Source organism: Rhinoderma darwinii, chromosome 10 (assembly GCF_050947455.1).
Source record: "Rhinoderma darwinii isolate aRhiDar2 chromosome 10, aRhiDar2.hap1, whole genome shotgun sequence".
Classification (NCBI taxonomy): domain Eukaryota; kingdom Metazoa; phylum Chordata; class Amphibia; order Anura; family Rhinodermatidae; genus Rhinoderma; species Rhinoderma darwinii.
In genome coordinates this window covers 40,710,038-40,726,914 of record NC_134696.1, presented here as the reverse complement: position 1 = coordinate 40,726,914, position 16,877 = coordinate 40,710,038, and the positions used below count along the sequence as shown (strand labels likewise).

The following is a 16,877-nucleotide window of genomic DNA, read 5'->3' as shown; positions in this document are numbered from 1 at the left end:
ATCCATGGGAGAATTGCGGCCCCATTCATTCCTATGGGCCCATGCACACGACCGTGGTTTTCGCGGTCTGTGTATGGCCCAGGTGCCTGGACCGTACAAGGAACGGACATGTCTTATTACGACCGTGTTCTGCTGTCCAGGCTCATAGGAAGTAATAGACGATTTGGAGGTGGCTCGCGGGTGACACTCCGACCCGGAAATCACGGCCGTGCACATGGCTACGGTCGTGTGCATGAGACCTAATTCTGTACAACCCCTTTATATTAATACTGTAATTGGATCCAGTAGTGGACTTCCCATGTAGTAGCAATGTCAATACAAATACTGTTACAATGACAGAAAGTACCACAATAGTCGTAAACTGAAACATCTTTATTATTACGGAAACCACATTATCCATTTCTGCTGCAATAATGTAGACAAGCTGGAATTTACAATGTCCCTTGTGCGTTGAGAGCCAAACAGTCAGCCGACTACCGTAGTTAGGACATTTTAACAAACTACCCTGGAAATGACAATAAAGGAGTACCCAAAGATTTTATAGACTGCTCCATTCATGACAAAAACTTTAAGACACTATTAACCCAGTCATCACAAGAGGAGTCTAACAATAAAAACTGAAAATATAAATTATTGCATTTAATTTTCTTCTCCAATGATTTTCTATATTGATGAGACAGAAATGAAAATAAGAGACATGTATGTTATAAAAATGGATACTTTATCATTGGAATATTTTATTCATTTTTAGGTTCCGACTTCCTCCAGGCAATGTTTCTAGCAACAATCTCATTGCTATGAATTACAGCACGTGCTCACGTTAGAAAATGTCATTTAAGATTGTAATATGACAAAATACTAACATTATATACTTTTATTACTGCTTATGGAGTATTTAGGAAGATTATTCATAATACACTCAATATTGTGTATGGATATTATTTTGCTAAGCATGACCCAAATGTGACACTGAGATATCCATCCCCCATGAACACCAAGAACTTCAATTTCTATTAAGCAGAAGATCTGGTAATGCATATTGGTACAGACCAGCGACACTTCAGCTCCTGGATCCATAAAGAGCACGATTGCTGCCAGTCCGCTGCAGTTGGGTCTTGATAATTTACATATTGTATCATCACTTAAAGGGAACTTACCTTTTTCAAGCGAATTCTCATCTCGACACAATGCCTATATATACTCATAGGGCCAATATACGGACATGGATACTCCAAGGGAGCCTACAACTTTTTCTGCTCTGCTATTTCCTGATGGGGTGTGTGTGTGTGTGTGTGTGTGTGTGTGTGTGTGTGTGCGCGCGTGTATGTGTATATATATATATATATATATATATATATATATATAAATATACTGAAATAAAATTAACTTTTTGATGATATTCTAATTCATTGGGAAGGACTAGTGTATGTGTGTGTGTGTGTATATGTATATATATATATATATATATATATATATATATATTAGTACAGAATTGTATATTTCTTACTAATACTAATATAATATATTACAGAATGTTAACGGTTTCAGTCCCTGAGAACAGATCTCAGTAAAGACTATGGCTGTATGAGCTGTTTACATACAGTGCATCCATGGACAAGGTCGGTATGAGCACATCAAGTGCTTGTTTCAACAACCCTACATAATCTCTGAGAAACCCTTTAATTTATTTAGTCGGACTCCACTGTTTGATACCTTTGATACAATGTTGTACTTACCTTTTTTAATCATTTCTCCAGTGAGATGAACGGATGGATGAAGTGTAACAAGCGTAGAAAGAAATGGCTCCCATGTCTTAAAGAAAACATGGCCTATTATTCACAGCAATTCATCCATCTTTCATAAGAAATGAAACACGGGCTGTGACTGGGTTCTGTGGGGACATGGCCGCAGGTTCTGAGATAGTTGTGATACATAAGGCGCAATGTATACAAACTAATCCAAAATAGTCCCCAATTATCAAGTGGACACGTGATATGTACCTTATAGAAAGGGAGCCTCTATCTGTACATGTTTTTAAAGGTATATTATTTTAACAATATTGCACATGACATTACATTGATAAACTTGCACTAGTGAATGTGATTCCCTCAAAACTGTTATACAACGAAACTTAAACATACAGCCCAATTTTATTTTCAGGAAAAGACTGCATTTTAATAAAGAATAGTCTAGATCTCATGAAATGTAATTTGTACATGATCTAAAACAAGAAAACTAGCTAATATTTTTCTTACTAAAGCCAATTTCTCATTCACCAACCAACTGTAAAGCATCAATGCACTGATATTGGGTCACAATATGCACCATAAGAAATGAAAAATCTCAGTGAAATAGCACCAAGAAATGTAAAATAATGACTGTATTGCTTACAATACAAAACATTGTCATATTAAAAGATTAACGTCTCCACGCTGTAGACCTCAACAACCAATTTTGTTTACTGCTCCAATGTGCATAAAATTAAAAAAAATATGCAACTTTGCAAATCTACTGCTTTGTGTATATGGCTTCCATGCACATCTAAGTGTCTCCATGGTTACAGACTACAAACAAATGCTGTGTAGTCTGATCCTGCAGTCATACTTCCTCCCACTTGTCCCCTATTTCTAGCTAACATTCAGTCGCTTAGTAGGGGACAGATATAAAGGATCATGACTGTAGCATCAGCCTACATAGGGGTTGTTTGTAGTTTGTAACCATGCTGATGTCTGCATAGGAGCTGTATACCCAAAACTGTAGGATATTTTTTATTCAGACTTTTTACAAAGTTCCTTTTTTATTTTATTTAGATGCATTGCAGAAACAAAAAATGGTCACAAAGTACAACATAGCCTTTGAAGTGTATTTATAATCTTTTGCCGTTTTACTATTGAATGGTATTAATGAAAAAGATTAGCATACCCATGAATGACCTTGAAACCAAAGAATGCTGGTCATCTTCGCACTGCTCTTCGAGGTTCCAATGAGATGCTATCAAGGCTCTTTTTAGGTGGATCCATGTGTGAGCCATATATTTGGCATGAAAGGTGGGATCGGATGTTAAGAGGATGTAAGAAAACCTCTTAAATATTTATTTCCCAAGATGGGATCAAAACTGTTTTTTAGAGATAAATATATATGGGTCACATATGGAGCCAAAATACAACAGTGTGTAGAAAGACCAATTTCCTGATCCAATCATCACTGTATACTGTTTATACCATAAATGCAATAATAAGACAGAATGCGGTAATCTCCTTAGCTCCCTCTAGTGGTGGCTGAAGGGGATTTAGAGCTCTATATCAGAAAAACAAAAGCTCTGACCACTATAAAAATATCTTAAGAAATTATTCAGCATAGAGCTTTAAACCTATTTAGTTTAAAATAAAAAAATAAAAATTGGTGCTCAAGGGTGGATATTCACTTTAAGTTTATAACTATGTAATATCAAGGTCCTAAAATCGAATAATATCGGATGATTTTTACATTAATTTCTAAGTAAATCATCACCATTAAATGTACTAAAATTAATAAAACCTAATGACTAGCAGTGACAAGTAAAATTTAGTATATCCATGACATAAGACTGACACCCATTATAGATTATTTCAAAACGGAAATATTTCTTATAGACTGTAGCATGATTTATTATATTACTAAGGTGTCTGACATTTCTTGGCGATACTTCATTCTAAAGCTACCACAGTTTAGAGATCAATGTTTGGATCAAGATCTCATACAACAGCTGGGGGCGCTGTTGCAGTAATGTTCTTGGAAAATATTTCTCAATGCTGCTATTAGATGTTGCAGAAATATATAAAGTAACCTTCCAAAAACGTGGGACACCTAATTGTAACCTATAGTGGAGCCTTCTAGAACATTTCAAATCATGATTTAATTACAAAAGTTTCCAGTCCTATTTTTAGACAACATTCTAATAAAATACATGAACCATGTTTGTATGCTTATTAAATTAAAGGGTTTGTCAATGATTAGAAAAAAGGGTCTGATTTTTTTTTCTCCCAGAAACAGCGCCACTTTTGTCCAATGGCTGTGTCTGGTAGTGCAGCTCAACTCAAGTGAATGGAGATGAACTGCTGTTTCTGGGGGGAAAAAAAGTAACCTTTTTTCTGATCCCGTGCAACCCTTTAATTATATTGCCTCTTCCCAGACAGATATCTGCTGTTACTGTAGAGATCTGCAGAATAGGTGCTGAGTACAGCTGCATACAAGTCATTTATCTCCAATTATCTCGAACCAGAGACAGAAATGTCTTGTCCTGGGTGGGAGTTGCTGCTCTTATGTGTAATGCTCATCCCCGGGCATTCAATCCCTTGCAGTCGCAGCAGCAATGAACTAGTAAGGAGACCTATGCCCAAGGTGCATTGCTTCCCCTGGGCAAACAGTGCTCCACATGCTTATTGCACTATACAGGCCTCCTTTGATAATTTTATGTAAGTATTGGGCAAATATGGTGATCTGATTTATTATGTAAGAATTGGGCAAATGTGGCAGGTTTAAAGCAACCCAAAAATTATATGATATACCTTTACTATTCCTTTAGTAAAATTAGTCCTAAATGGTGATGTTTTAAAGAATTTGTCATTTATTTACAAAAAAAATAAAACACATTCAATTTTCATACGTGAAGAAATGTGTGATTTCATAAATAAGAGGAAAATCCTAAACTTGGCTATTTGTACCTTACAATTATCTGACCATTTGATTGCCTTTTTATGGTCTTAAACAAGTTCTCCATGTTCTACGTCACAAAACTTGGATTGGTATATCAGTAAGAAAAGTGTGGTATGAGGACTGCCAAACCTCCTTGCCCTTTCTTTGCCTGAAGCTCAATGCCAGGTTGAGCTAAAAGAGTAATATGAAACAGACTGGTTGCTAACGAATTTGCTGCCTGACAACTCTATATAAAGGATATAAAGTCTAGACAGTGTATCCATGGTAGCCAGTCTCGAATAAGCTCGATTGACATTGTGCTGCAACCAAATAAGTGGAAAGGTAGCTTAGGCATTACCCTTCTCAGCAGGATTATTTATCAGATATTTCTAAAAATAACTTTAGGTGGAGAACCTCTTTACAGAAAATAATTAATCAGGTTTGAAGATTAGTTACCCCTTAAATACATGTCCTAGATTTGCCAATGTCATAAACAAAGGTGAAGCCTTGGGTTGTGGTCAGTAGAAATGGGTAGTCTGAGATAAGAAAAACTTGTCATCTGGTATTGCAGCTCAGACCCATTCATTTGAGTGAGCCCAGAGCCGGCCCATGGTCAAGAGTGGTGCGGTTTCTGGAAAAAATACGGACCTCTTTACCTAATCTCAGAAAACCCCTTCAAATTTGTCTTGGCCTATTTGTGCACATTTTACCATCTAAAATGCCGTAGAAACAGGGACATCGATGGGTTTACCAATTCTGGGATCATCAGCAATGGCTAGAAAGAAGGGGCTGTAGCACTCTCTCAAGCCCAGTAACCCCTTTGTGTCCTAGCTCTGAGATTTCAAGTGATTATTTGGGAATTCCAGGATCGGGACACCATTGTACGTTTCTATGGAAGATCAGAAGATAGAAAGTGTACATAAATTTGTATACACTTTACATTAGCGTTATGTCGCTCTGAGCGCACACAACAGATCTATATACTCTAATGTGGAAGGAGGGGAAGCAAATTAATACAACTGGCTTTTCTTCTTTCCAAAAAAAGGTGGTGATATAATGGAACAATCTACTACATTATGGCTATATTAAACCTCAACTCTATAGAAAGTGCAACATGTGATCTGGTAGGTATACTGAATCTGAGGTTACGTCTATAGCTAGTGTAACCTATATTGAATACTACTCTCATCTGATAAACTGATAGCTAGGGTACAATAACTCCCTCACTTCAGCTTCTTCATGAAACATCAATTGCCACGATTAATATCAACAGTTCATGACATTAAATAGAATTAAATATTGCTATAATACTTTTTTAAACATTTCCTTTCTACAAATGAGCAATCAAAACATTGAATTAAACGCTTTTTGCTTTCCACACAGTGGAACAGACGTACATACACACAAACTCTGAATCGACTTTGGATGTAGCATTGATAGAAATGGGGTATGGTCTAACGGTTTTTCCATCCGAAAAAAGAAAGGTATACTCTATTATGAAAAAGAACCCATAAAGGCACAAAACTACCACACATCACACAGTTTTTGTAGCTCATTTTGAGTTTTCCTGACTAAAATCTAAATAGTTTACCAAATGTACAAAGCATTGTCAACGAACAGCAACATATGGTATTACTGTGACCTGAAAACACAGTCAAGATTATTATTTTTTCATTATGCTAAAAATTGACAGTTTCGTAACAATTGTGTCATCTCCTAAAACCTACCAGGTCTCTCTCCAGCAAAGAGAACTCTACAGAATGTATGTCGTGTTCTACCACCAATGTATGACACATCCTGGTCTACTGCCAAACAGTTATCTAGGATCTTAAACCCACGTTGTCCATGAAATATGGGAAGCTTATATTCTGTTCAGTCAATTTTACTTTAAGCAAATTGAGTCCCGTCAGTGTTGTCTCTCGAAAGGTCATCACACTAAGTCTCTTTACTTTGCCGAGGTTCATCAGGACAGGTGTACCTCCAAAAAAGTAGTGTAGTATCTGGTCGCTAGAGCTAGTTCTTTGCTTCTCCATATCATTTGGGAAGGTGCTTGCTGCCTATCTCAGTAGCTTAGATTAGAAGATTTTCTAAAATCCATTTTCAAGAAGTTTTTGATTTCGACATTTAGGTTTACTTTACAATTTTTTCCTGAAGAAAAAAAACAAACAAAACTATATTGCTTTCAATGGTGCTTCGTCAGACGAGAGCTCCATATTGCAGGTCCTTGGAGGACCAGCATGCTAATCTAGTAGCAGAGGTTGGTGTTTTTGAAAGGTCAGTCAGTGTCTTCCCCGCTAGAAGATCCATAAAATATTCTCCTCATTATTTCCTTGCAGGACGCCTTTTTCTCCAAGTGTACAGGACTTGTAACATGAAAGACTTGAGAAATCCATCGATACATTGTTGCACTGTATGCTAGATTCCTTATCAAGTAGACTTCTTCCTCGTTCCGGCAAAAGAAAAAAGTAGCTACATGTAAACTTTCTCCTCCTACATCTTAAAACCTACTGTCACAATACAGTAATCTTCAGAAAGACTAATTAACCAAAACATAGCCACTGTGCTGAGAGTCAACAGTTTCCATCATCTCACAGTCATAAGGCTCATTGAGGTTCAATGTTTTGTAAGATGTTTGAGGATCATGTCCCATTGGACTACCCTGGATTTCATGCAATGCCACTCCACCTTGTTGAGTTGAATCGATAGAATACTGGCATTGGTTTGTATATTCCGATTCATGCGTTGGCATCTCAGGTAATTCACACGTCTGGTAGGCATACTGCAAGGCAGGCTGCTGTACATGAACTTGAGCTAGGACCTGTGGCTGGTTGGGCTGTACCATGTGTTGCATCTGCTGTGAATGCAGCTTGTGATACTGACTTAAGAATGGATCATATTGCATTTCATCAGATGCAGGCTCCAATACTGGACTCAGGGGCTGAGACAAGCTGAATTGATTCTGTTGCACGGAGTCCTGGTGTGACAATGGAAGCTGCTGCCCCTGCATTGGATAAGTGTTTTCTGCTATCTGCATCTGGTTGAAATAAGCCTGCAGCTGTGGTTGCTTCTGCAGGAAGAGGCGCTTCTGAAGTAGCCTGTGTGATTAAAAGTGAAATAAATAAATCTTCCATGATGGCCAATGATATAGCAGAAAAGTAAAAAACGTTACAAAAATTCAGAAAATACAACCGATAAATACACAGGACAAAAAAAAAAATCTAATAGTAAAAATAAATTATATATATATATACATATACACATACATACACACATATATATATATATATATATATAAAAACACAACTTATTTGTACAAATAAATCAATAAAAACAAACAATTAGGATTAAAATTGGGGACGGAATTGGCCCTAAGAAAAGGTAGTAGGACTGGGATGATACAAATAATGCAAACATATATATATACACACACGTGTTAGAGAACAGAGATTTTCCCGACAGCTGCATAGAAGATGCGTAGCTTAGCATAGGTACATATCAGAAAAGTGATAATACAGCAACATGATATTCCCCCGGATCAAGCTTTGGGCGAAGTGTACGTTGTGGCCTGGTGGTAGGCTGTGGTTGGTATCTCTTGTATGTTATCGTATTATCCCTATTCTGATATGTACCTATGCTAAGCTACGCATATTCTATGCAGCTGTTTATCGGTTATCAGTATGGGAGGTGAGCTTGTGTATATATGGGAACATTTCTGTTCCCTAAAACACATATCTTTGCATTATTTGTAGATCACCTTTTCTTAGGGCCAATTCCAGTCGTAATTGTAGGGTTTTATTGATGTATTTGTACAATAAAGTAAGTTGTGTATTATTATTCTATATATTTTTGTCCTGTGTATTTATCGGTTGTATTAATTGTGTCACACGAGACACGAACACTATTGGAACCAGTGCGCCTGTTCTTTATAGGTCGTTTAAAAATTCAGAAAAGTACAAAACCGGAAGAAATGTGTAACAGTACACACACAAAAAAGGGCAGACTGGATTGACTTGTAGGTTCTTTTCTGCCGTCAAATTCTAGATTTGTGTGTTACTGAATGTAATCTGGCTATCCTGCCATGTCATCTGCTTGAACTTTACTTTAATACACATTGCAAGATGTTGATAACATTGATCAGTAAGACTTATGACTATGGCAAGATTTCCAATTATCTAGTGAGCAAAATAAGGAGAAACTGTGCTCTTGGTTATAGGTATATTCAGATATGACCTAGACCTTATCATTTTAGTGTAATCTAGAGCCCTACCAGCTGTTAGAAATTTTCTGTAAACTTTGACAATAGAAGAGTGAATCTATCAGAGCATGGCATGAGACTACAAAGAACAACCAGCCATGGAGAAGAGTGCCCTGAATGCGGAGCAGACCTAGGCACGTGCTAATGACTGGATCTCATGTTCACCTGTGTTCCTGAAGTTGCTGCTCCAAACTTCTGGGTGTTTCCTTACAGTACAGTGGGCAGCTGTTCTGGGCTTTTGCTAGCAGACTCCCTTTCTGCAAATGAACCAAGACAGACAATTATTATGACAGACAGGTCAACAAGAAACCCAAGAGGGTGAGCAGGGACTTCTGATGAGAAAATCAGGGTATTTATTCACTTAAAAAATTCTAAGATCTAAAAAGTCGGTCACTTTAGGTGGCACATAAATGAGCCGAGACCCTTGTATTGTGGTCACTTATAAGAATAACTATTTGATGCTTTGGCAACCTATAGTCTGAATGTACTTAATCCGGGTCTAAATTTCAGCAACTCAGTTAATCATTCTTAAAGGCTATGAACACTTTTAAAAAGGTTGTTTTTTTAAAATAAAAATGTGTATCAGTGTGATTGGTGCAACTTTGTAATTACATTTTATTAAAAATAATTTTTACTTTTTGTGATACAGCTGCTTTGTATCCTGTATACAGAGCAACTGTATCTAGCGCTGAAACCGTGTATCCATCACAGGATCGAGCGGTTACCGATCATATCTACGTTCATAACTTAGATGTGATCGATAACAGGTGGATCCTGCGTTTCAGGGACACGCACGACCCACTGACACTGAACCGGTCAGTCCCGCTGACCTGACATATTCAGTCTCCGTGCATGATACGGCGGCTCTGTATTCAGAACACAAAGCAGCTGTATCTCAAAAAGTAAAAATAATTTTTAATAAAAGTTAGAAAGTTGCAGCAAAATCACAGATACACTTTCTTTTTTTTAAATTATGTTTTCAAAAATTTACATAGCCTCGGTATTGCCCTATTTCCTTATCCTTGTGGGTCAGATGCAACATTTCTAAGCTTTAAATAGTTTTTGTGCTTAAGACAGACAGCACAGTAATGATGTGCCAATTATGTATATAGCTCCGACAATAGAGATATATATATATATATATATATATATATAAAGATTCATTGCCCTACCTGCAGCCTGTGCTGTAAATACTGTGTCTCCAAACTCTGACGTCTGGACAGCAGCTGAGGTTGCAGGTTATTAGGGAACGTTGACATATTTTGAAGTTGTGCAGAAAAATTAGGCTGCAAAAGGAAAAGCAGATGAATGTGCCGAAGATACATTAAAATCCTAAATACAACATAATAGGAAACTGAAAACCTACATCAAGGTCAGCCAAGTAACTCACATACTACCAGTGCTATTTATATTATTACAAAAGAAAACTAAAATCATGATTTACGGGTCACTCAGAGAGTTTGATTCCTCCCATCAGCTATATCAGCACGTGTATCATCAATAACAGATTTGCCTAACTGGGAGGAGTGGAACCGCGACCACTCTCTCTGCCATCTCTTCAAGATTATCCCACCACAAAAACATGTCTCTCCCATGCACTGGTGGTCTACGATACACTGTCTGCAGTGTATACAGAATGAATACAATCCAATTAAAATAGCCAGAGCCGATATTACATACAATGGGAATGTATAAACAGAACATCAGTGTACCAATGCAGAATAAAAGTAGCACTTGGCATGGAAAGCACCAATAAGACTCATCTCAACAGCAGTGTTCCCTATAAGGTGCGCGACCGTGAACCTTCCACAGTCCGCCCGCTCACTAAAGTTTACAGCCCACGCACTGTCACGGGTGGATGCAGAGGTGACGCTAGCACCGGAGGGGGCTCTGGTGCTAGCGACAGCCACATTCACTTGTACGGATGTAGCCATTTTTAACTTGATTCTGATAACTTGCTGCAGCGTGATATCACACAACAACAGCCATTGAAAAACTCAAGATAAATGATCTAGCCATTATTTATTTAATGCGTTAAAAGTCAAGGTAAAGACGGCTACATCTGTATGTGCATCCTCAGGACGCAGATACAAATGAATACTATAGGCTGCAGGCCTATAAGGCGCTGGGAAGACTCCCTGCGCATGCCGGCGTGATGATGTCACATTATCACACCGGTCTGAGCATGCGTCCCCCCCGAGAGCCAGTACAGCGCTCCGTCCGTTGCGGGAGTGGGCAAGGTGAGTCGAATATTTTTTTTATGAGGGGGCTGTGTGGCAATATACAGGTCGGGAGGAATTGATATGTAGCACTATATATAAGGGGAGGGGGCAGTGTAGCACTATATACAAGGGGAAGGGGGGCTGTGTAGCACTATATACAGGAGGAGAGGGGATTGCTGTGTGGCAGTATATACAGGGGGATTGCTGCAGTATATACAGGGGGGATTGCTGCAGTATATACAGGAGGGGATTGCTATGTGGCAGTATATACAGGGGGAGAGGGGATTGCTGTGTGGCAGTATATGCAATGGGAGGGGGAGATTGCAGTGTTGCACTATATACAAGGGATGGGGGGTTTGCTGTGTGGCAGTATATACAAGGGGAGGCGGGGGGTTTGCGGTGTGGCAGTTTATACAATGGCAGGGGGATTGCGGTGTAGCTGTATATACAAGGGGAGGGGGGATTGCTGTGTAGCACCAGGGGGGATTGCTGCAGTATATACAGGAGGGGATTGCTGTGTGGCAGCATATACAGGGGGGATTGCAGTGTAGCACTATATACAAGGGGAGGGGGGAATTGCTCTGTGGCAGTATATACAAGGGGGAGGGGGATTGCTGTGTGGCAGTATATACAAGGGGAGGAGGGATTGCTGTGTGGCAGTATATACAAGGGGAGGAGGGATTGCTGTGTGGCAGTATATACAATGGGAGGGGGGATTACTGTGTAGCACTATATACTAGGGTAGGGGGATTTCTGTAAAGCACCTTATACAAGGGGAGGGGGGACTGCTGTGTAGCACTATATACAACGGGAGGGGTGATATCTGTGTACCAGTATATACAAGGAGAGAGGGGATTACTGTGTGGCAGTATATACAGGGGGGATTGATGCGTGGCAGTATATACAAGGGGGCTGCGTATGGCAGTATCTACATGGGGGCTGTGTGGCGCTATCTACAGAGGGGCTGTGTGACGCTATCTACAGAGGGGCTGTGTGACGCTATCTACAGAGGGGCTGTGTGACGCTATCTACAGAGGGGCTGTGTGACGCTATCTACAGAGGGGCTGTGTGACGCTATCTACAGAGGGGCTGTGTGACGCTATCTACAGAGGGGCTGTGTGACGCTATCTACAGAGGGGCTGTGTGGCGCTATCTACAGAGGGGCTGTGTGACGCTATCTACAGAGGGGCTGTGTGACGCTATCTACAGAGGGGCTGTGTGACGCTATCTACAGAGGGGCTGTGTGACGCTATCTACAGAGGGGCTGTGTGACGCTATCTACAGAGGGGCTGTGTGACGCTATCTACAGAGGGGCTGTGTGACGCCATCTACAGAGGGGCTGTGTGACGCTATCTACAGAGGGGCTGTGTGACGCTATCTACAGAGGGGCTGTGTGACGCTATCTACAGAGGGGCTGTGTGACGCTATCTACAGAGGGGCTGTGTGACGCTATCTACAGAGGGGCTGTGTGACGCTATCTACAGAGGGGCTGTGTGACGCTATCTACAGAGGGGCTGTGTGACGCTATCTACAGAGGGGCTGTGTGACGCTATCTACAGAGGGGCTGTGTGACGCTATCTACAGAGGGGCTGTGTGACGCTATCTACAGAGGGGCTGTGTGACGCTATCTACAGAGGGGCTGTGTGACGCTATCTACAGGGGGTCTGTGTGGCGCTATCTACAGGGGGTCTGTGTGGCGCTACCTACACGGGCGCTGTGTGGCGCTACCTACAGGGGTCTGTGTGGCGCTATCTACACGGGCGGTGTGAGATGCTATCTACAGGGGTCTGTGTGGCGCTATCTACAGGGGGCTGTGTGGCGCGATCTATAGAAGGAGTGGTGTAATGAGGGATTCTTTCATTAATGCCTATAATAATTGGTGTTCATAACTGTCTATCTTACTGGTGGACTTGTAATATTATAGTATTTAAAAAAGTTATTAAAACTAATTTAAAATATATTTTCTTATTCAGTTATGTAGTACACTATATTAGCGTTTACTGGGGTTATTACTTTTGGTCATCAGATTGCCCACCTTTAATGGAGACTTACCCTGCTCCCTAACTGCTCTGCTCAGGAGCTGCCAAGGCTTAGAGGGAACATTGCGCAACAGTAAAATAAAGAAGTTACATATTAAAAATGTCTTGGAAGAACAAGAACCTATTTTCTTCCTTCGTCTTAAAACCCATTAAAGTCCATTTCAAATGTAGTTTGTTTGTTTTTTTAAGCCGACTTCAAACGTCTAATCCCCCCACATTAGCATGTCCTGTGGCAAAGCGCTATGATAAATAAAAGATTTTTATTTGCAACTTAAAAAATTATTTAGCATGGCAAACTTATACTTGAATGCCCAGTTAAATATATTACTTACATGCACATAGTTTAGGCCCCATGCACATAGCCGTGCCCATAATGACAGGCCGGGATTGCGGGCACGGACAGGTAGCCGCATTCTCGGCTTGTGCTCCCATACAAAGTATGGGAGCGCGACCCGTAAAATGCAAAAGATAGGACATGTCCTATCTTTTGTGGTACACTTCTACAGCCTGGACACCTTCCCGTAAATAAACGGGAAGGTATCTGTGGACAATAGAAGTGAATGGGTCCGTAATTGCGAACCGCAAGATATTGATATATGGACATGCTATAATACCCACTTGTATCGGACAAACCATGGCTGAGAGTAAAGTATTCTATTATACGAAGAGTGAGAACTACTAAAGGAACCGAATATTCCTATTTCTAGGGTACCATACATGAATGCTTTCAATAGACCCCTATGGTGTGAATAAGGAATGCACTTACACTATTTCTTTACACATTCATTAGGCTATGCCTAACTTGGCTTATATTATACCTGGGGGTGGTTGGGATCTTCTAGGTTATGGGATGTAAGATTTGGATCTTCAGTCGGTCCGATTTGCTCATACAACATCTGAATCTTATTGAGCTCCAGGATACCCTTGGTTCTTGCCAAGTTCTGAAGGTGCTGCCGGAATGCCACGATACCTAAGGTTGAATAAAACAAAAACAGTTAAAGTAAAGAAAATGTACAATGGAGGATGAAACATCTGATGGAAATTACCAACATGAACTACCGTAGGAAGAACTTTGGAATACAATAAAGAATTAACTGGAATGCTTATACAAGTATCTACCACTGCTTTATGAAGTCAATAATCACAAAGACAAGTAAAATCACAAAGACAACTGAGAACATGAGTAATACCTTGTGTTAGTGAGGTGTCAGAAGCCCGTCTTCCTTCACGAAAACTGACTGGAGACCTGTTATGTGCTTCACGCTTCTGAGAGGACATAGCTGGCATGGCCAAGTTGGTAGGCCGTATACCTATATATGGTGGTGTAAGCCTGGTGACGGCCTGGTTAGCCATGGCCACTTCATTTAGAACTCCAGCGTCTTCCTGAAAGTTGAGGTCGCTCTGAACAGATCCCATGTCATATTCTGAGTCGACACTTCCCAGGCATGGGATGTTACCAATAGTAAAAAGTTTGCCTGTAATAAATAACAAGATGAATCCATGAATTTCAGAAGCCGACACCACTACTCTTTAATGGCATTAGGTCAAAGCCTGTATACGAATGATATCTCCAAAAAAGTATATTTCTGGTAAAATCAAGGCAAAATTGTGGAAGTATTAAGCATTAAAGGGGTTGTGTCATAATTTCAACCCTATTGAGGCATATGGATGTAATACAGAGGGGGGGGGGGGTCCCTGTTCAGGACAAGGGGGGTTCTGTAAGTGCAGCTCTTGCAGATCTGGCCTGTCTATGCATTACATGGAGGGCCGTTCATTTGAATATGGCAGCTGCAGGGAAAATCTGGCCTGATGCGGCTTCTCTTGGCAATGACAGCTGATCACCGAGGTTTAGATGATCGTCCAACTTCATTTTGAAAAGTTGTCGTCTTAGTGAGAAGACCCCTTTCACCTCATCACTAGTCACAGAATAATAGTGAAGGGCTTATAAATTTATTTTATTCAGTACATGTGAACTACACAGAATTGTACAGTTTATCAAGAAATATATGAATACACTAAGATGACAGGCATTATTTTTCATAGCAGGATGTCAGGATGTTACTTAAGCCAAACTGTATAAACTTTTCAATGCGATTCATATTTATCGTTAGACGTATGTTTCATGCATGGACACAAACACACTTTGTTTTCTTTGCGCTGAGTTGTCAGTGACAAATGTGTGGAGGCGACCTTTTCTTTAAATATCACTGGAGGTCCTGGCAAAATTTCCAAGGCAAATCAGTAAAAGGAGGCACTTGTATAAAGCAACCCTTGACGAAAGATGCTCTGTTGAAGGTTTGTACAAAAGCTGAATGTAAATTAAGTTTGAAATATTATAAAAGCTGTGACGAGTATCTGTACGCCTCTCACGAACAACATTTCTCCATTCATGTCAATCCAAAGTCGTCCATAAGTCTTAATGGGGCACATAGACAGGAGTTGTCCTAAGTGGACAACCCCTTTAAATCCATCCTTAATGAATCTATTTATGTATATTAGTGAATTGTCCATACATCAATTTCCTAATATATACAGATGATAGATCAGAATCAATTAGCTTCTGAGAAGAAGCATTTTTTAAATAGTAGAAATGTGGCTCTCCAGCTGTTGGCAGAATTAGAGGCACCAGGAATGTCATAACATTACTTGAACTTGGTACTAGGGTCAAAATCATATCACTAGGTCATATATATAATAGGATTCTTCGCTTTCAATATTCAGTGTGGCTCAACACCATTTGTCATAATTAAAAGTGACTCGGGATCTACGCAATTTGGGGACCACTGTTCTAGGCTAAAATATCTTTTATGGACCTTTGTTTGGGAGTTTCTGTGGCCATGAGTGGTTAAACTAGCATCACCAAGCTTACTGTGGGTAAGGCATTTAATATATAGGAGATGTGCCCGGTAAAATATTACTTTGGCAGATAACCAGTAAACCACTGTTAAGATAACGTTTGTGCTTTCATTACTGCACTATGTATATATATATATGTATTGAAGATAAAAAATCTCTTCAAACTATATGTTATTTAAGGCCTTACCTTCCATATCTGGAACCACATTGGGCAAGACTACTAACTGGTTGGTCACTTCTGCCAGAGTGTGTCGTCTTTGCCCACTACGTCTACCTTGAAATGCTGCAAATGCTGAAGCGGGATCATCCTCGGAGTCATCTTCTGTCTCAATTCCTTCATCAATAGAGGTCTCCATCATGTTACTTGGCAAAGACTGGCAACCCTTTCTCATTACTACAGGGGGTAGAGGATCCATCAGGCAGCCATTAACCTGCAAAGCACGGGATGAAAGTCAGAAATCTCCAATACATCTTAGCCTCTCAAAAGCATAGAACAACGGTTTCCAATTTTTTCCTAGGCGAATGGATATGGCATTTAAAAATGTGGTTTGTGATTTACTATACATTGCCTAAATAATACTATCATACAATGTCCACACAACACTGCATATACAGCCTACATAATACCGCCATATAGATCAGTGCAAAGAAGGAGACCGAGAGGAATGTCAATACAGCTGCCCCTTCCAGTCCTGAAGAGAAAAGGCTGGAAAAATCACTACCATTTGTGCCAGATTTTCCTCGAAAACGTCAACCCTGCAGGTTTATTTCATTGCACGACAAGGCTTAATTCGTTTTCACTATATGTCCCTTAAAATGACTGTGCCTATG

The 16,877-nt window shown here is 39.9% G+C and overlaps 1 protein-coding gene across 3 annotated transcripts in view; it reads right to left on the bottom strand.

The window, feature by feature from the left end:
* Positions 1-357: 357 nt before the first annotated feature.
* SIK2 (salt inducible kinase 2) overlaps positions 358-16,877 on the bottom strand; it is a 135,537-nt gene continuing 119,017 nt past the window's right edge. For 2 of the 3 annotated variants that reach the window (XM_075839758.1, XM_075839760.1), the window contains exons 10-15: positions 16,234-16,477; positions 14,381-14,665; positions 14,009-14,160; positions 10,102-10,215; positions 9,095-9,186; positions 358-7,769 (exon numbers count right to left, since the gene is read on the bottom strand). In XM_075839758.1, the coding sequence (XP_075695873.1) occupies positions 7,211-7,769; positions 9,095-9,186; positions 10,102-10,215; positions 14,009-14,160; positions 14,381-14,665; positions 16,234-16,477 (1,446 nt within the window). In that variant the 3' untranslated portion in view covers positions 358-7,210. The remainder of the gene's footprint in view (positions 7,770-9,094; positions 9,187-10,101; positions 10,216-14,008; positions 14,161-14,380; positions 14,666-16,233; positions 16,478-16,877) is intronic. The other variant, XM_075839759.1, reaches the window with a different exon arrangement.